We start from the raw sequence: 21,529 nt of genomic DNA, 5'->3' as shown, positions 1-21,529 counted from the left end.
TACAAATTTTGGTGCATAGTGCGCTAAAGGAAAAGATGATTTTACCGCTTTTTGCCGTTTTTGCAACTGTTCAATGCCCATAAGCAATAGTGGATTTTCGCAATTGAGGCAGCATGCTAAAACATTCAAGCATAAAGAAAACTCTGAAAAACGTCAGAAGGATCCTTTTCAAGCTCTGTTTGTTCTTAATACAAGTGGTAAAGGGTTCAGTTTAGATATAAAATCTAAGAGCAGTGGAATTAGTACGTGGGTCATGAGTAAGGAAGAAAAAATAAAAATTATCTTTGTTCAAATTTTGTTTAGTCTATAAAGTACACCTTTTCAAAAATTATTCTTTCAACTACAGGAAAGTCATTATAGATGTAAGGTATTTTGTTGAGGTTTTTTTAAAACAAAATCATTGATAAGAATAACTGAATAATATATGATATGTATTATTTCTTTTTTTCATAGCAAAAATATTCATATAATGTGTCCTATATTTTTTGTGGAAAATGTCCTATATGTGACAAGTCGGTCACTTATACCCCTGTTGCTGCGTCACTGAACTCTACAAAAGGTCAAAGAGGACAGGGAATAGAATTTAGCTGCGTCACTATATGGATAGTGCTCTGCCAATGTTTATGAATCTTAAGATTTCAATGTAACTGTGTATAACAAATATTCAACCAGAACTGTCATAATATTGAAAATAAGGGAGGGGGAAGAGGTTACACCCACTTTGGAACCACTCTTTAGTATTGCAAGCAGTTAAAATTTTTATTGTACTTATTTAACAAAATACTTAAAGGAATCTGATCGGGGTCAAAAGGAGACAAAAACTCCAGACGCAGATCCAGAGAAGCAATGGAAGCAGTTCCAAGCATTTAGACAGTTGCAACAACAGGCCCAACAAAGAATAATTCAAGAGCAAAGAGCTCAAGGTACATTGAAAATTATGTCTTGTATTTTATGTGCTTTTCCAGTACAATAAATATTTTGATTCAGTTTGAGTCAAAAGCTGTATTACGTAGTTGTTATTTCCTACTAAATGAAATATTTCAAATCTCATTTTTTCCTCGAATATTATGTTGTTTTGGGAAGAGGGGATAGATTGAAAATATTTAATTAAAAGAAAAAGCAGTACAACGACAAATAAATTAATGGTTATACGGTCAAACCTCATTATCCTGTCACCCTGAGACTGTCTGCCAACTGTTGTCATAACCAGAGCAATGTCCAAACCAGTATTGTTCCAATTCACACAATTAAACTATATTTTATAGTAAAACTACATATGAGGCAGTGAGAAGCAAAGGGATGTAAGTGGACATTTTTAAGTTTTGAGTAAAACACGTTTGAAGATAATGTCCTGAGTAGGCTTTCATTGAATTTTTTTTCTAAATCATGCTATACAACAGCACCTACGAGGGCTACTAGTACTTTCTCTTGCCCCAAGACAAAGGAGAGTTTCCCCTACTATTTGTACTGTACTGGATATCTCAAAATTTTAAATTTTGCCACTTACATCCCTTTGCTTCTCACTTCCTCATATTTAGTAAATTAATTAATATTTTGACATCATTAATAAGGTTCAATGAACATAATTTTGAAATATTGACAGTCAAGGACAAATCAAAAGAAAAAGAACCCTTATCTTTTTCTTTTTTTACTACAAAATACTTTAAAATAATGGTTTGCTTGCTTCTTAAATAAAAATTTAATACTATTTTCTGCAAAGTTAATTTTCAAATGAAGAAAAAGTGCATAGCTGTAGGACATTATCATCAAGGAATAAGCTAATTGAAGAACTCTTTCTTTCGACCACCATTTGACAGTCTTGGTAGCCAATTCCCACTTTTTGAACATTGAAAATACACCTTCTGATTCTTTTCTGTATTTTCAGAATGTTAGCTAAGAGGTTTAATACTGTCTCTTTCACTCATGTAAGAGTGCTTTTAATGATCCTAAAACTACAGTTTATTTCTGCAAAATTAATATATATTTGTTAAATCAGACCCCAATTATAGTACTTATATTTATATAATGGATTTTCAGTATGGGTTTATATTGTTTGTAAATAATCTTTGTTTTGAAATCTGTATTAGTAACGAGCATACTAATAAAAAACACATTTGCAATCTGTTTCAGCTGCCTTGAAGTCACAAGCTGAGAAACAGGAAACGCTCACAGCAATTTCAGAAGTTGATAAAAATGTAAAGCTCATGCATTCAAAATCGTTATCAGAGCTTCCTCAGTATCCTAGTGCAATATTATCCGAAGAAGGTATTTTAAATTCTAATAAAGATACAAGGAGCAAAATATTTGAAAAGAGGTGGTCCTCTTCTGCTTTGGATGTAAATGCATCAGAAAATTTATTACTGGTAAGTGTCAACGATTCTGAAAAATCTATGCATTTTAAGTATTATTTCAAGAAATTTTAAGAAGAAAAACTTTTTTTCTGTTTTTCTTTCTTTCTTTCTTTTTCTTTCTTTTTTTTTTTTAATGACTGTGATCTGGAACTCTTTACTTGTCATTTTCATTTTACTATGTAATGTTTAGAAGCGAATATAGTAATATAACTTTTGAACATCATGGATTAAAACATTCCTATACAAGAGTTAGATTGACCATCATGTAACTGACGGTTGGACCATAGTGGTGTAAATCATCAAATTACCAAAAAAAAAAAAAAAGGAAAAAAATCCAAAATTAAATAGCAAAAACTAAACTTATTAATGAGTGGTTTGACGTAAATGAGCGAGATTCAAATGTATGCTGGTGCGGCGGTCCCCAATCTTTTTTCATTCAAGGACCACACCTTGTTAAGATGAATCTCGCTACTTAGGACACATAAAATGTACATATATTAAAGAAATTCCTTGATTTTATCAGAGCACATATAAAATGAAAGAAAATTATAAACTAAGCATTGATCTTATCACTACTTGATGCTTGTTAAATGAATGAAGTTTGCAACTGTTTCTCGGAAACCTGCTAAGCTCCAGATTTGTAACATACTAACATTTTGCGTACATCTTAGACAACTAAAACAGAGTTTAAGAAAAAGAACGTTCAGCAGCACTGAAGCAGGTAAATGAATTTGATTGGAGGACTTGGTGAGGATTGCTGCTAGAGTGTCTCAGATGGTTTTGTGGTTTTTTGGACAGTTTTAAATTGATTTCATGTCGTAACATTGAAGGAAGTTATCCATACCAGCCAGCTTCCCAATCTGCAGATGGATTGCAGGTTGAGTGCATCTGTACTAGTGGGAGAGTGGGGAAGGGAAAAAAAAGGGTATTTTCTGTAACATTTATTAAAATAATCTTTTCCATCTTGAGAACAAACAATGTTTAGTTTATTTTCAAGTTGGGAATGATTATTATCGTTGAGGAAATAAAATGATTGGGCTAAACAAAATGCACCATTAAAATACCTATTAATTAGACAGAATTAACAATAATGATTATGAACAGCAACATTAAAAAAGCACACAATTTGCTAAATCATTTCATATATTTGTTTTGCAATTACAAAAAAAAAAAACATTTTTCAACCTAAAAAACTTTATTTGAATGCAAAAGCATTTGAACAAACACTTTTTTGACTTATATTGCCTACCTTGTTTTTAATTTATGTTTTGAAAATGTTTTTATGTTTCAGGAAACTAAAATAAAAATGGAACCTCCATCTTCATCTCAGCAACAATTTGTACAAGAAAGAGTCGCAAGCTCATTAATTAATGCTGCAAGATCCCGCCCACCTCAGGAACCTCATTTATCGATCCCTGATGCAGTTGTTATTCCAGTGATGCAAACAACTAAAACTGTTGATAATTTTCAATCACAAGTTTCTGTAACATCTACTTCACATGTAACAAATCAATTGCAGAAGCAACCATTTTCTCCACAGTCCAATATCAGATCCTCTTTGGTTCTCAGTCGAAATGAAAGTACTCCAAATGCTGTTAAAATACCTACTCCCAGTACTCAGAAAGAGGCACTGCCTACGCCTCCTTCGACTCCTCGGCCTCACAGTTCGGACTCGTTTTTCCAGATGACTGCATCACCTCAGTCTCAACTAATAGCTTCTTTGGACACTCATTCTCAACCCCCTCCTACTCGTAACAAACTAGTTGGAATGATTATCGATACACCACAGACTAGTTCGGGGAACGTTATTGAACCTCAATCTTCAAGCTTTTCTGCAGCAAAGATTTCCATTCCTGTGTCTGCTGCAGCTGTTATTCGTACAACTCCGTCAGATGCTGCAAAATCTCAGTTACAACAGCCTATGCTGTCTCAAGTTGAGCAATTTGTGCTTCATCAAAATCCAAATTTTCCTGCATCTAATATGGTAAAGCAACTCACGCAATGTAAAGAATCCTATGCTTCTCCATCAAATCCATCAAACCAAGCAAACACTGAATCAATATTATCTTCTGAAAAAACATTTGAACAACAAAATTTAGAACAGTTACTCCAAAGAAGACTTGGATTACCATATTCAGAAAAAGTGCAATCAAACCAACAACTAAGAGATCTTTTGCAAAGTAGAAAACCCAGTGATTCCCTTCTACCAAGTAGCAATGAAAGTAAGTACAGAACTTTATTATTATTGTATTTGATATATTTTGCCAGAAAATTATGATTTATGTTGTAATACTAATTTAACGAAGAAATGTTTTCAGTGTTTGTACAGTTCTTAAAAGTCTTTAGGAAATCTTTATTTTAATTTCCATTTTTAAGGTATTTTTTAAAAGTCTTTAAAAATTTCCTTTTTTTTTTGTTGTTGCATGTGCTTATTTATTTCACTTATCTCTCGATTAGATCGGTTTTAAAACATAAATTTGGTTATTCTTAAAATTACAATATTACTTCATGTAGTCTTTCAAAAAACATTCTCAGGTGGTAATGGCTATCCACTGATTGTGGGGCCAGGTGAAAGAACAGTTACTTGTCTGTGAAGAACTTGGTCTGCAAACCGTGAGGAGCCAATATACAGTACCTTCAGAAACACACAATGCAAAAAGTGGTTTAAAAATATAAATTTTACGATTTGAAGCACATTGTAATGTTTTATAAAATAGTCGATTTGAATAGCAATGCAATTACTTTTCCTCATTCTTAAGGTTCATGTTTTTAGTAGTGAGAACTTGGTAAACTTCTAAAACTAATTTGCTGCTAAGGATAAAATAGTTTTTGTAAAAAATATTAACTTCAAATTTTAATGAAAAGGAAAAACATCCTCTTGAATAAACTTATTAATATGTTAAAGAGCTAACTTTTTGTTTTATTTTGGGACTCCTTATAAGTTTTAGTTTTAAGCTTTCCCTGCCTCCCTTTTAAAATAAGAGCAAATTATCTAAAGCTGTAAGCTAGCACCCTTAAACCAGACATCCAACGACTTAGCTGATGGCAGTAACTTACAGTTTATTACCTAGAGCTTTTACCTTTATTTTACAAGTTAAGCCACACCATCGCATGCCGGCTCTCTCTGGTATGTTAAATTAATTTAAGCTATCTGTTTGAAGAAAATAATCCCGGCCTCAATGAAGTTACATCTTCCCAGCTTGGTTGTTGACTATTCCAGTCTGATGAGTCCATTATGAGCAGGGCTGTGGAGTCGGAGTCGGAGTCGAAGAGTCGGAGTCAGACTTATTTTGGAATAAAGGAGTCGGAATCGGAGTCGTTGGAAAACATGCCGACTCCGACTCCGGGCTTCTTTTTTTCTTTCCTTTTCACTGACTCTCCTTGCATTTTATAAAAATTGATTACCAATTGGTTCGATTACATGTATAAAAAGATACTAATGAGAAAATAACTGCCATTATGGCAATCAGCTAGTTTGAATGCTTACCGAACTTTCTGTAGCCGTCCCCTAGTTTGCTTGCTTTTTAACTTAACTAATAGCAACTGTCAGCAAACGGTTTTGTTGAATAACATTTTCAAGTAATCACTTTCAAATAAAAATAGAAATATAGTGTTTTGTTCTATCTCAGTTTAAAATAGTAAAAGAAATGTAACAAATTAGTAAGTCGACGCCTGTAGCTAAGGTTGAAACGTTTAAGTGTGATCGGCAAATTCAAAGACGTTCTGGCTCGAAAGCACGAATCCAAAAGATTCGATGAAATAATCTAATGTTTTTTTCTTTATTAAGACTATTTCTGTAAGCTTGGTTCTCACAAAAAAGTATGTAACAAAATAAGCGTAAAAAATTTCTTGATTACAACACTCAAGAATTGCAGTTAATCTTAAAATCTTCATATTTAGGTTAATTCTAAAGCAGCCAATAAAATTTAAATTAAAAATTTAGCGAAGAAGAAATATAGGTATAGTAAAAGCTATTCGTACAAATTTGTATACCGCCGCGTTTTGTGTAAAATTATCTCCTGACGCATATATGCCCTATTTTCGTTGAAATTTTATTGATGAAATATAGTTTAAAATATATTCGTGAAAATTTTCAGAATTAAAGTATTTATATTTTTTATAAACTCTGAAATTAACTTTGGGTGTCATCTACTAGATGGATGTCACCAGGGGCAAACCACTCCCTCTCAAGAACTTGGATTTAGAAAAAAAGTTTTTTTTCTCTCAAGTTACAGCTTTCAAAAATTGAAAGCACATGATTTGTTCAATATATATTTGTTAAACATTAAAGGGGGGCAAATTACAGATAATCATTTTCAAAATTTTTAAAAGGGATTTTTAAGTCATCTCACTTTTTAACTCGTAACTATTGGAAAGTTTGATTTTTAAATTGAATTTCTAACGTTGTATGACGTCTTGGGTTTACAATAAAAAACAAAATGCTAAATTTTCATAAAAAGGAATTAATATTTCAATCTCTGTTAAGAGGTTTTCCCCCTTCCCTTGAATGGAGAGAGGGAGTTTAAAAAATACAATTAAAAAAATTAAAAAAAAAAATCCGGAGTCGGAGTTGGAGTCGGAGTCGGGCGTTTCAAAATCCCGGAGTCAGGGTCGGAGTCGGCCATTTTCCTTCCGACTCCGCAGCCCTGATTATGAGGACAAAATTGCTGTCTCTGGATATCATATCCAGGCTGTCAATGCATGTCGGCTTGAAGTATTAATCTTTAATGTTGCTGAACATATTTCTTTCCAGACAAACTGACCACATGTGAACAACCTTCACAAGAAATTTCTAGCACATCTGGAAACCTAAAACTGTCTGAAGTAATTTGTGATGCATCAGCAGTTATTGAAAGCAGTGTGCCTAATGTTAACCAAAATGTTCCCACTACATCAACATCTCAAGCACCTAATGACAAAAGAGAAACTCTCGACTCTCAAAATTCTCAAGAAAGTTTGGAAAAGAGCTTTAGTTTGCCTGAAAGCACCAGAAAGACTGACAGTAGTATTGAAAATGTTTCTCTACCAGTGGAAACAAATGAACAGACTCCAAAAGAAAATATAACTCCTGACAGTAATAAAAGGAAAACAACGGCAAGCGATTTGATTGATGATCTGGAAACACAACAGGAAGACCATGATGCTATTGCTGCAAGTTGTAACCTCGATGTATTGACTGCCGATGTTGGAGAACTTGAACTTGATGATGATGAATTATTAGGTAAAAATTTTTTTGTTCATTTGGTTATTCTACAGTGCCGGCAAAAAAAATCTTTACATTTGGTTGGCAATTTAAAACTTTACATGCAAACTTCTTTTTATGATTTTACTTGGCATGCTCCCTAGTGATTTGGCCGAATACCGAATAATCGGCCAGACTGTGGACAGGAAAAAGTTATGGGAAGTTTTATATTGTCAACCAAATGTAAAGGTTTTTTTTACCAGCACTGTACAAGCTATGTAGAATTTTTTAAAATATTTTTGTGAAAGCATCTGTTATACCCACGGAAATATAAACATTTCTTTCAAAAATACTTTTTTTAAAAAAGGTTTTTGGCTCATAATACGCGGAGTTTTTCGTCAAATGTTACTAAACTTTCAGAATAATTGACAGCACACAAAAGAAACATAAAATCAAAATTTGAAGTTAAAATATTGAAAATTTGATGAAATATGAACGTTTGAAGCAATTAATTTTTCATTGCACATGCTCAAAAGATAGCAATTTATAACCTTCATAATTCAAAGCCCGGATAAATAATACACCTCTTGGTAAAATTCCAGCTCTATATCTTTAAAATTCAAAAAGTTATCAGCGATCTAACGAGCCAAATTTCAATAATTCTTTGCTTGTTAGGGATCATTTGCAAATGATATGGTCTTTATCATGAATCACACTGAATGACGGCAGGCAAGTTTGCGAACGATCCCTTATGATTTGTTGCCTGTCCAAGAATTATTGAAATTCGGCTCATTAGATCGCTGATAACTTTTTGAATTTTTAAGATATTGAACTGGAATTTTATCACAAGGTATAGGATCTATCTGGGCTTTGGATTATGGAAATTATAAATCAATAACTTTCATGCACGCGCAGTAAAAATTCAATTGCTTTAAATGTTCATATTTCAACAAATTTTCAATATTTTAATTTCAAATTTTATTACTATGTTTTTCTTGTATGCTGTCAAATATTCTGAAAGTTTAGTAACTGTTGACGTAAAACTCTGCGTGCTATGAACCACAAACCTTAAAATAAAATTTGCATTTTTGAATGAAATGCTTATATCTCCGTGGGTATAAGAGACACTTTCACAAAAATATAAAAATAAGTTCTTTTTTAATTGTACAGTGCTGGCAAAAAAAAAAAAAAAATCTTTACATTTGGTTGGCAAATTTAAATTTTACATTCCTTTTTTGTCATGATTTTACATGGCATGCTCCCTTGTGAATTTCCCGAATACCAAATATTTGGTCACAATCTGGCCGAATATTCGGTATTCAGCCAAATAAATAGGGAGCATGCCAAATAAAATCATGACAAGAAGTTTGCATGTAAGTTTTAAATTGCTAACTAATTGTAAAGATTTTTTTTGCCAGCACTGTACTATATTGTATGCTTTTTTGTAAAAGATATGTAAACCTAAAAAATGAATGGGTTTTTAATTATGATAAAAATAGAAAATATCAAAATTAACAGAAAATAACTTAGAATTATTTTTACTTGCATATAAATATAAACTTTAGGATTGAATTAATGTTAATCAAGCTCACCTTCGATCAGGGGTAGATACAGACTATCATTTTAGGGGCGAGGGGTCACAGAGAAAAATGACCCCCCCCCTCCCGCAATAATGAACCTACGATTTTGTGTATGAAGAGTTTCTGAAACTGCTTGGGGGCCAATAAAAAGCATCAAATCAGCCAACAAGGCACTTAGTCGAACATAAACGTTACTAATAATTGCATAAGCAATGAAAGGAAGTAATATTTCAAATATTCATTTTAAAAAATAAATAATAAATTTCAAATATTACTGAAATTGTTTACATTTTATTCATAAATTCTTTGAACACAATGTGGACGGATAATATTGTAGGCGGTTTTGGGGGTCATGACCCCCCATTACCCTGCACTTGTTTCCAGTATCCAACACTGCTTTCGATGAGAGGAAAAAATAATATGGAGTTACTTAAATCTTCCCTAATTAACACTTTGAGGAGTAAGCTTAAATATTACTCAACTTGCCTTTGTCAGTCAAGTGAACTGAGCTGGAGATTTTCTCTGTGTCAAAATTTAGCACTCCGGGCTATAAAAGTTGAACTATGTACATTTACAGTTTTTTGGGCATCATCTTCAAGCCTTTTAGTTCTAAAAAACAAAAAGTATGCTGATGGTATCAACTCACTACACAGAAGTTTGTATTTGAAAAGATTGAATCAGAGCTGAAACGAGAGATACTTTAGTAAAAACTCGCATTTATTGTAAACCTTGTGGTGTTGCTCTTTGTGCAAGTTCTACTTTGAAATATACAACACCAAAATAAAATTGATTTACAAGTATAACATATTTTTAGGTTTCCATGCAGTGTTGCATGACTTGTGATATTAAAAAAAAAACTTTTTCTTTCATAGATATTTAAAAAAAAAAGTTGAAAATTTCTTCATTAAATATTCATGTATTGTACAGTATGTCTAAATTCTTCCTTCATTGCATAATTAGTAACAGTTTGAAGTGTAAGGTAAAAAAAAGTTATTAAAATTTATTCATTCTGTTATCATTATGAGTCACAAAGAATTACTTTCACAAATGCAGGAATCAGAAATACATAATAAATCAAATTTCTCAAAATGAAATTCGCTATCAGCATTTATTATTTAGAGGTCTTGGTAGCTGTTATTGAAATTGATTATCTTATATAATTAAAAACTGACTATGTATCTATCTATGTATGTCCAAGTTACTTCTCCCAAACGCCAATGAACCATCGAGTCAGGTATCAATCAGGGCTGGCAAGTTTCTGCCGGAGCAGTAAAAACCACTGGTAGAAACCGGTTAAAACCGACATGGCAAAAACCACTTTCTGCCACATTTTCGGCAGAAACTGGCAAAAACTCTCAAAATGACAAAAACTATTGGCAGACCGTAGAAAATGCATGGAAAAAATAATTAATTGTTAACCAAAGCACAGTTTAATTTACAATATTATCACAATTCAGAATCAAATATTACATTGTTTGGACCCTGCAGTTGCTTCTTGGAAAAGGTGGTCCCAAAAATCTAAATAGTTTCTCAATTTAATATGCACAAATGAGAAATTTTAGAATATTCTTGCAACAGAAGAGCTAGCAGGCAATGCATCAAGGAACAAGCAATATTCATGAAACTTTCAAATTGTATATATTTTTAAACTGGTCCATCATGTAGTAACTAGGGTAGTGGTAAAAATTCGTCTGGAAAAATAAGTTTCGAGAAGTGGGGCCAATTTGTTTTGCAAAGCTGTGATATTAAGTACAAAATCTAGATTAATATTGGGAAGTAAAATTTGACTTTCTTCTTAAAGCACATGATAATTTTAATCACAAGCAACTTAGATGTAGCTTATTTACGAGCAAATTACAAACAGTAATGCCAGTTTAGTTCTGTATATCACTCCTTTATCCTAAGAACCCATATGATTTTCATCCTTGTTAGATTAATCCAAATATTACGAGCATCTGCATTGAAAAGTTCCCTTTCTGAACTAAATCAAGGGTACTAGCATAACATTTTATTTTTTACAGTGATGAAATGAAGTTTAATTTTTTAGTTTAAACAAATATCATTTAGTAATTACTTTAGTTTTTTAAGACGATTTTAAGTTTTTGCCAGTTTCTGCCAGTTTTAACCGGTTATAACCAATTTCTGCCACTGGCACGGCAAAAACTAGTTTTTGCCGGCAGAAAGCCAACCCTGGTATCAATAGATTCCTAATTTTCCCGTCTTTATGTTTGGCGATTTAACATAATCCTTGGATAATAATTAGCAGAGATATCAATTAAAAACTATTAATTATAACTCTTAGATTTCAACATAAAATCCTTATTTTTTGAAGGCTTTTCTCCATTCAAATTATTATTCAGTGCTTCATCTCAACTTATGTAACAATGCTTTTACTAAAATTTGTAGCGTGAAGAAAATCATTGAGAAAAAATATCTGTTGCCATTTTTTCCTTCAATATGAATAAATAAAATTTTGACTTTTGTTTTGAGGCTTTTCCTGAAATCGGAAAATTTAAAATGTTTCCGTTTTGGTTTTTTTCCGCAATCTACCGCAAAATTTTACTTATTTTTTTGTTCAAGCCTGATTGTTGAACTCGCGTCACTTGACATTGACATAACTTTTATTTTCAAGGTAGACCGTGCAAAGCTGTGCGATGCAGCTAGTTTCAATTAAAGTCCAAGTTGAAAATCTGTGCTTTGCAAAAGTAGCAATTAGGAGAGGCAAAATTGAAAATTTTCATTGTGTGCAAATTTTTATTACATAAGTGCTAGTTGTTTTCCTCTGATTTGAAAACATTTGTATACATTATTTAAATTTTATCTTTGATATTAAGGGACAAAATGTACAATAATCAACAGTAGAGCTTTGATTGTAGTTATATTGTAATCAAAATATTAAGAAGTTATAGGTTGCATGCATGTTTTGTAGTATCATAATAATAAAACCTTTAAAACCGATTCACAATATTAAAACTCAAAATTTAATCACCAATAGATATTCAATAAAAATGATTTTGCTTTTATTGAAGATATATCATTTTTCTTTTTTTACAGTTCTGGGTAATGACTTCAACATCCTGGAATATGCTGATCCAGAATTAGATAAAAGTCTTGTTGGTGAAGGAGAGAAAAGTAATATTCTGGATGAGCATTTAGATTTAGATGATAAAAATGAAGATTTAGAAGATGAAGTTATTAAGGAACAAGAAGCTACTCAAGAGAAAGATCTCATGCCAGAGGAATTACCTGAAGACAAAAAAGATTTGAATATCAGAAGTGAAAAGTGTGATAATTCTGTTCAACCAAAAACATCACACTTACATGAAGGCTTTTTAAATTATGAGAAGAAAGACATATCTACAAATGTAAGCTATGAAAATTCATTTAAACCTAAAGGACTTGATTCTTGCATCAGTACTCCCACTGTGGAACAAATAGCAAGCAATATCAAAGAAGAGCCCAAGCAATCCTTTTCTTCTAGTTGCAGTTTATCTTCTCAAACGTATCCTTCTGCTATTGATATAAAATTAGAGAAATCCATTTCGGAAACTTGTGAACAAAAACCACATCTTCCGTTTAGTACAGAATCTTCAAATTTAGCAGCACCTAGAACAATACCAGAAAAACAATTTCAAGCAACAATTCCAGCACCCGATCAAATTGTTCCTCCACCATCCTATCGTATGGTAACTGCTTTGAAACAAACTTTGGTTGCTGCTAATCCTCAATCCCAATCGCTCGCTCAAGCTAAAAGTTTATTTCCTCTACATATGAATATCCGTCAAGACTTACCATTGCAGCAGCAAAGTGCAATGTCATCATCTGTTCCATCCAATAAACCACTTCTGTTGCAAGAACAGCCACTTTTACTGGAAGATTTAGTGGAACAAGAAAAGCGAGAACAGCGTAGACAAACTCAAGAAGGGTTAATATCTCCTCATGGCGATGCTCTTTTGAGTGATATTGATTTTGAAAGACTGAAAGATGATGTATTTTCTGGTCCACCTGATGATAGCATTGGTGGACCTGGCTCATTACTTGGAACTCATGAGCCACTACAAGGTGCTGTCTCACCATCTGTTGGTGTACCTTCTTCTCCTGTTTCACACAATTTTGGACCTCCACCTTATTCATTATTGTGGCAAAATCAAGATCCTAATGTGTCACTAACATCTCCTCGACAGTTGCAAATTATGCAAAGTCTAAAGACGAAACCGCCTGCTCCAGCTGTACTAAATACTTTGAGTGGGATTCCAGGATCAGCAGTTGTGCAGAAAGCTCAAGCATTATCAGGTAATTTCCTGTTTCTGATTAACTATCTCCCTTGTTTAGTTTTATAATTGTAATGTAAAAAAACTCTTTACCTTTCTTCTGTCTTTAATATTGCTATTAAAAAAAAGATTACCATTGATTTATAGTTATTAATAACACAAGCTAAAAAAATAAAAATATTCAAAAGTTTGTTTAAAATACATGAACATAATTGGTTTTACTAATTATACATTAATTTGTATGATAAAAAATTCAATATTATACAATAAGATTTTTTGTAGTAAAAGAGAAAGCATTTTAAATTAGAGCAAATGAAAAGCATTGAAAATAGTGTACTGGTTTCTGAAACAATCCTTTCCTTTGTCAGTGCCTAGCAAAGAATGAAAAATCTATACTGTCTGATAAAAATTTTAATTAAATAAAAAGGAATTTTGTTAAGTATTGTTTTGTGCCTGTGATGGCTCACACAAATGATTTTGGGCCTGCTACAGCTTGTGAGGTACATTGAATGTGAACAGGTTTTAGTGGCTGATAAGTTCACCCCCTGAATTTAATCAATATTAATTTTAAAGATCCTTTTCACCATTGAATTTTTTAAATTTTATTTTTTTTTTTAAAGTCCTGTATATAGTGGCTGCTAATAAAAAAAAAGTGGTGACTACCAATAGTGCCCACTGGCCACTGACTAAAAATTTCAATCTTTGGGATCACTAAGAAGATAGAATTTAAATAGATAAAATTGGTTTGTGTGGATGAACTTCAGGGGACAAAATCAGTGTCCAGAAGGAAGGTTGTAAAAGGCGGAACTAGGGAAATTTAGAATTTTCAGGAAGAGTTCTAAGATTTAAGACTAAAATAATAATTTTAAATCAGATTTAAAAAATATATCATTTGATTCAAATTGTTGACATCCTGTTGGTAGTTAACTATATACCTCTTGCAGATTTGGCTTACCCCAACGCGTAACACCTGTTGAGAACCATTGCTCTATGTATTGTGTTTTTTATTTATTTATTTATTTATTTTCTTACAGGCAGCATTAGTGCTAGAGCTTTCAGTCAAAGCTTTGTGGCTACTCCTTCAAGCCCTCCTGTTGATCCTCACATGGACCCTGAAAAATTGAAAATGATCACTTATGAAAAAAATCTTTTGCAGCAGCAAACTATATTAACCACGCAGCAAAAGGGTTTAGAAACTGAAGTAATAAAGTTGAGAAAAGTCAAGAAAGCTCTAAATGCAAAGAAGCGACAGTTACAAAAGAATGGTGCTGATCTTGCTGGTAATGATGCTCTTGAATTAGCCAGAGTTTCTCAGGAACAGGCTGGTTTACAAAAGCAACTAGATCTGGTTTGTACATTTTCATATGTATCAAAATTTACCCATTTGCATGAATCTGTAACTGTTTTCAGTTCAAATCACTATTTTTGTTTGGGTGGGTTTTTAAGTGTATCTATATCCTTTACGTTATTATTATTTATTGTATTCAGTAAACATGTATATGCCACTGTATTGTGAATGGATGCAAGTGTAATGTTCGTCCAGACCTTAGTAATATAAACAAGTGTATCATTTTTGCCATTATTTTTAACTTTCCTAAATGATATTGATTCTTATTTCCAGCTCTATTATTTTTTATTTTCACAAAGTAAAACTTGCTTGTGAATCTTTTAATAATAATCCCAATAAAACTGGTGAATCAGCCAACTAAAACTATGTAAAATCGTTTTATTGTTTCTGTAACCTTTGACCTTCTTCCATATTGGACAGTTGGAGATATTTTCGAGTCTTCGTCGTCATTATTATTACAAAGTTTCAGTAAAATCTGAAATGTTCAAGTCATCATATGGAGGTTCTAAGCTGAATCTCTGGCATTTAAAGAAGCTGCCAGAGTTTCTTCAAGGATTACCTTATAGAGCAGGCTACTGCTCTATGAAGTAATCTTAAGGCTCTACTCTAAAATGTGGAAAGCTTTTGGAGACAGGTATCTTTTGGTGTTTGAAATACAAATGAGGAGTAATTTATCAAAAGGGAACATATCCACTTTTTAGAAAAACTCATTTTGCATCATTTTGTGAATCTTTCAGATGGCCTTAATCAAATCACCTACTCTCAAGAAGTCCAAATATGGAAAACCTTATTTCATTTAAGGGTAAAGTTTGACTTTTTGATTAAAAGGTGACCAATCCGTCCTCTACATTGTTTATTTTGAACAAAACGTGACATATCGTGAACAAATCTGTAGTATGAAGACTTTAGATTCAAAAAAACATGGGGGAGGGAGAGGGCGGGTCCACAATCCCCAAATTTTATTCCACTAGTTTTAGGTGCAAGTACGATAAGAGAATATGAGAAGGTTAAACATTAGGGTTTTCGTGAAATTAGAATTATCAACATTCAGGTTTTCATTCAAAAGGGCACATATCCAAAATTAAGATGGCGATATCTCCTATTTTTTTTATGCAAACATTTCTTACTTAGTGCTTTTGTGCTCACCCTGTACCCAGGAAGGTGATAAAACTGTTTTGCTGTTATCCTAATTCGTTTTTTTCACTTCCTGGACATTTTTGGAAAATGGATATGTTTCCTTTTGATAAAATAGTCCCCAAATGTGACAACCAGCAAGAAACTCTAGGCCAATCTAGTATGTTCCTAGTCACGTTATTAATCCTCAATGAAAATCAATAGCCCACTTAAAGCTTTGTACCTACCCCCTTACTTATTACTGCCTATTCTGGTAAGCTGAACCAAGTGCTCTCAACCCTACTAAATTGAAACTTTTTCCTTATTTCTAGGTTCACCTGAGATTTGAATAGCTTCGTCCTGCTTTCCACGCAAAAATGTTTCCCATTAACATTTTTCATTTTGATAAATTTCATCAACTGATTTATGTCCTCCCTGACTCTCCTTTGTTCCAGGCTAAGACTCATATACTTCTAACTAAACCTTAGTTATTGGGTCATTTGGTTATAACATTGTAATTATTATGGTGCTTTGAGGGATTCAATGACTAATTTCTTAATTGGTTAACTAGACTTGAGTTTATGGTAGGAAGTATTTTCGGCCACAAATTTTCAACATCTAGAAATAATAGAAAGCAGAAATCCCTTCAAAATCTTCTTTTGTATTGAATTTGTAATATGACTTCAAGAGAAGAATTTTTCTAAATATCTTTGAGCAATTTGAATGTTTAATGGATCTTCATTAAATTGCTGCTTCTGTAATTGATATGAGTGCATTTTTCATTTATTGATGTTTAGTTATATGAAATCGTTAATGCTGTCTGTTACATATTTTAAATTCTGATTTGATGCAGGCTCGTAAGCAGATAAGGCAAAATACTGTTGCAATTCAGGATTACCGCCTGAAACAACAAAAAAGACAGCAGCAGCAACAACAGCAGCAGCAGCCGTCACCACAACAAGTACCCAGGAGTCCTCTTCATCCATCTATTAGTTCAGTGCAATCATCCCCTCAAAATTCTCAGTCTCCACTTCAGTTTGTAAGTACCAATTCAATTTAGTATTCTTATTCAAAATATGTTTCTGAAGAAAAAAATTAAATATTTGAGTGTTAGTCTTATTAAAATTGCAGTAATCATATTAAAAGCTTTTATAATTAATTTTAAACAATAATTAGAAGGGTATATTACAAATATACTTAAATTAAATTCAAAACATTCTTGTAATTTATGTTGGTTAACTCTTTTTGGGTTTGATCTGTGTTTCTTCATTCTACTAGACATTAAATTATTTTTGTTTGTGACAATATTATAATTGTAGAATAAGTATTATGCAGTATTATCTTTTGTTGTTGAAGTACAAATTCTTCCATGGAAAAATAAGTCAAATGTGACGTCAATCAGTAGGCTCTGGGGTCAGCAAGGTTGGCCTTAGTCAATTTATTAGTCTCCAATAAAGATCAATAACCCTCTTAAAGCTATCTATGCCCTTGCTCATTGCAACCTCTTTGGATAGCTGTTCCAAGTGTCTAACTCTTCTGATGTAGAAATTTTTAATAATGCAAAAATTTAACCCTTTAACATGTTTCATTTTTATATATTTAGCCATCTAAATTATGTCAACCGGACTCTCCTTTGCTCCAGGCTATACATATAAGACTTTTAAGCCTGGTATCATAAACTGAATCTGGAGCAATGTTAAAGAAGCTATCCCCCTCCTCAAAAGGAAAAAAAAAGCCTTGAATACAATTTTAGCTAAGATTGAATTTAATGCCAAAATTTAGGATGTGGAATTTTTCTTTAAGCTTAAAATAAAATAGTCAATCTCTACAAAGTTTAAAGATAAAAGCCATGCTTGAAAAAATCTATGTTAAAAGGCAACGTTTTAAAGTAAAGCGCTGATTTTATAGATCTGGAATCATTCTGATTGTAGTCTAATTAAAATTATTTTAAAATACAAAAAATCTCTGCACAAGAAATAAAATGGTTGAAAGATAGATGCTACACCGCAAAAAAAGGTGTAAAAAATAAAGTTTGTTGATCCATTTGCACAATACCATTTTATGGCTTTGAAACTGACCTGATAATTTTATTGAAATATAAATACAAGTAGAATCTGCCAAAAGAAAGGGGATGATAGAAGAGCCCAAGTGAAGAATAGAACCACCCATCATTATCTTGTCCAATCCATAACAATAACCAAGTTACTTTAGATAGAAGGAAAATGAACCAAAAAAACAAATTTCTGAGAAAAAAATCAATTTTTGAAATTTCTGGAAATCCTACACACAAAATAGGTGCGTGTTTAGAAAGAGAATACAAAATCCTTTAAAATGACACTTTTCTCATAAAAATTGTTAATTTTTTCAGCGAATCTTCAAAAATTTGTAGATATTAATTACTTTTATCTATAAAAATAATATATTTCTTACAATACGTGAAATAGCAACTTTTTAACTATTCATGGCAGTAGCTATTTTTTAATAATAGGTATAAGTGGGCCAGAGAGTTTTAATGCAAATGCATGGTTTAAATTAAATTTAACGTTTAAAATACTTACAACAATAATAATAACGAGAATACAAACTACTTTTGACATTTTTTCATGTCTCTTTTTTTGAATTTTCAAGCAGAATTTTCGATTTTTATATAAAGAAAATTTGTCACACATAATAATAGAAGTTTTAAAATGACAATGAGAAATTCTTGAGTACAAATTATGATTAGCAATCACTAGGCTTCAACTCTAGCTGCTGTCATCCCTCTCCCCAGCTACAACCACCAATCCTTCAATTATAAGTTTAGGAAACAATGGTACCACTATTTCTTAGAATTATAACTTTATACTTTTTAGAAAAAAATAATTCTTAAAATTTGGCAGTTTTATATGTTTATCAGCTTAGAGTCTACAAAAGTTCTGAAATGGATTCAATTGAGGTGAAGAAGGCAATTGTTAAAATTTGTTTATAAAGCAATCTGAACTAATGAATCCATTCAGCTTACTCTTAAAATTAAGGATAAGTTTTCTAAATATTCAATAAATTTTTAATAGTTATAAATAGGTTTATAATATTTAGATAAGATGTGATTTTGTTTTATGCTTTGCTTAAGTACAAGGTTTCATCATCATATATGTTTTTAGTGTAAAATAATATGTTGAACAAGTACTTTTCTTAACTATGCTAGTCATGGTGTTTAAGAACAATGGCAAATTTTTATTTTGTTCTGCACTGTGATTTTGGAGTAAAAGCAATATTACAAGAGTCTGAAAATCTGTTACACACACAGAAAGAAGGATCTATGTAGTTTTACCAGTTGAAGTGAAGAATGCAGTACAGTTAAATTTAGTGCAACACATTCTAAAAAAGCAAAATTAATGTACGAAAATAAAATCAACTGATTTTAATTAATGATTTTGTGAAAAAAAAAATCATTTTATTTAAAACCATGATTTTTTAAAAAATCATTTGATTTAAATCATCGTTTTAATCAAGCTGATTTAATAAATCAACAAATCCTGGTAAATGGTAGTTTCATAAGTAATCATTCTAGCTGCAATGGGTACCAAACATTAGTCCACTCCACTAGCTTTCGACTGATATCACAGCAAGTCGCTTTGGGGTTCAAGTTCGGCATAAACTAAGCATTTTGTTTGAAACATTAAAGTTAGTGTTTGGCAAAAAAAGAACTAATGAATGTGTCACAGCCCTTTAATTCAATGCGAATTTCTACTTCCATCTGATTTTTGAACAAAACACAATTTTTATACAAGTATGATAAGATATGTTTTTGCTATGTTTGTCAAAAATGGCCAGACGTAAGGGAATTCTAGGTGTATTTTTTTTTTGGAAAAATGACTATTTTTCCCTTTTTTTTTCTTCAAATTTCTAGTGTTTGTGAAATGTTGACTCATCATTTTTCGTTTTAAGAAAAAACTTCTTTGTTTTAGCTCGGAATCTGGATGTTGCTGTATAGTTAAAACATTACCAGATAGGCGGCTTTAAGAGGGCAGTTCTCAAAAGGTGGGGGAAAACACAGACCTCAACTTCGAATCTTCAACACCAAATAACTTTCATTTTAATTAACTCAAAAATTATTGAGTTAAACTATAATACTGTATAGAGACAAGAATTGACATAAATTATGGAAAAAATGGTCTTCAAATGCCCTTAAAAAAATATTTTCTTTGCTAAAAGGCACAATTTTGGACGTACCGAAATGTTAACTGAGCAAATGTACCATTAAAAATTTTTTTTTTTAAATTATTTCCATACGTTTCAAAAAAAAAATTAAAGGTATGAATCTTACACTGAATATAACTTTTTGTTAATATTTTACACAAATAACAAAAGTAAAGATAGATTATTTACTTTGTAAACGATTTTAAAAAAACGTAAGTTTGAAATTTGATGTATTTCCAAAAGTTACGATCTTTACAATGCTATTATTTGAGAACTATGTATATGATGTTTTCATTTTAAAGGTATTTATCGATCCTCAGAATCAATTTTTAATTGTTTAAAAGTGTTTTCATAAGCTTTTATGCAGTATCTTAGGAGAAAAATGATTTTTCTTAAACATACATGTGAGATGTCCAAATGGCGTTACGATCTTGACGCCGATAATTCTGTCCGTTTATTTATAATTTTTGATGATCCACTGTCTTCTAACCTCAATAAAAAAGGTTATTATAATGTTATCTTCTTTAATCCATTGGTATTTTGCATAATTAATACGTTACACATTGAACAATACATAAATTACAGTAGAAACATGGCTGGTTATGTTCGTAACAAAAGCCATTTTGTGCTAAAATCGCCAAGCAAACCTCCATTGGCAACAACACAGTATACGATAAGCTAAAGGTTACCAGAGGGGAATTCCAGTTTGACAAATGTAGTTTATCGTCAGCTGCACCAGTTTTGGCGACTTTATCACCTGCGCTAGCAATTTTTTTATTTTTAATTTTTTAGAGTTAAAAAAAATCGTCTGCAGTTGATTTGTAAACAAATATCAGTTGGTAATTTTCATTCTATCTTGAGACTTGAGAGATAATAAGCCTTTTGAATTAATAACATGTTTTGAAAAAGTGCTTTAAACAATTTAAGTTCTTTTATGGAATTTGTGTTATATTTATATGCTTTTTGAAGTCATTGTTGATTTTTAATACCTATTTGCAAAAGAATTTATTGCAAAGTTTAATGCTCACACGAGATTATGTCTCCTAGAAGTAGAATAAAAAGTGACGTTCTGGTAGAAGTACATTCTAAGTTTGGAAAATATCTGCAGAAATGAAAGTTAATTATCCAGAGAAATACAAATGTTATTTAATAAAAGAAGCTACGAGCTTGTATAGTTATTTCCACGAAGCTTTTTTTTACCTTTCATCAACTTCTTCAAAATCATTCCAAAGCTTTATTAAATGTAAAGAGCAGTATGTATAGCCATTCAAGTATTTCATTAATATCCTCTTTATTAGTAAATTTCAAAATTCAAAAAGTAGTAAATAAAATTTTCATTGGAAAAGTTAAAAATCAGATTATTAATTGTCAAAAATGGTGAAACTTACATTATGATGATGTCCAAAATCCGTTACCTACAGGACAACAATGTCCAAAATCTGTTACCTACAGACTGCTGATTTGATTTGCTAATTAACAATTTTTACAAATACCTGCTGTCTTTT

General features: G+C 31.6%; 1 protein-coding gene across 1 annotated transcript in view; it reads left to right on the top strand.

Moving 5' to 3' along the window:
* LOC129230464 (histone-lysine N-methyltransferase 2C-like) overlaps window positions 1-21,529 on the top strand; it is a 176,472-nt gene that overhangs the window by 76,514 nt on the left and 78,429 nt on the right. Inside the window, 7 exon segments of the mRNA XM_054864865.1 lie at window positions 791-923; window positions 2,131-2,369; window positions 3,643-4,573; window positions 7,105-7,572; window positions 12,168-13,416; window positions 14,429-14,732; window positions 16,699-16,884. Coding sequence (XP_054720840.1) covers window positions 791-923; window positions 2,131-2,369; window positions 3,643-4,573; window positions 7,105-7,572; window positions 12,168-13,416; window positions 14,429-14,732; window positions 16,699-16,884 — 3,510 coding nt within the window.

Source organism: Uloborus diversus, chromosome 9 (genome assembly GCF_026930045.1).
Source record: "Uloborus diversus isolate 005 chromosome 9, Udiv.v.3.1, whole genome shotgun sequence".
Taxonomy (NCBI): Eukaryota; Metazoa; Arthropoda; class Arachnida; order Araneae; family Uloboridae; genus Uloborus; species Uloborus diversus.
Note: the sequence above shows the minus strand (reverse complement) of the source record. Positions and strands in the feature narration are given on the sequence as shown.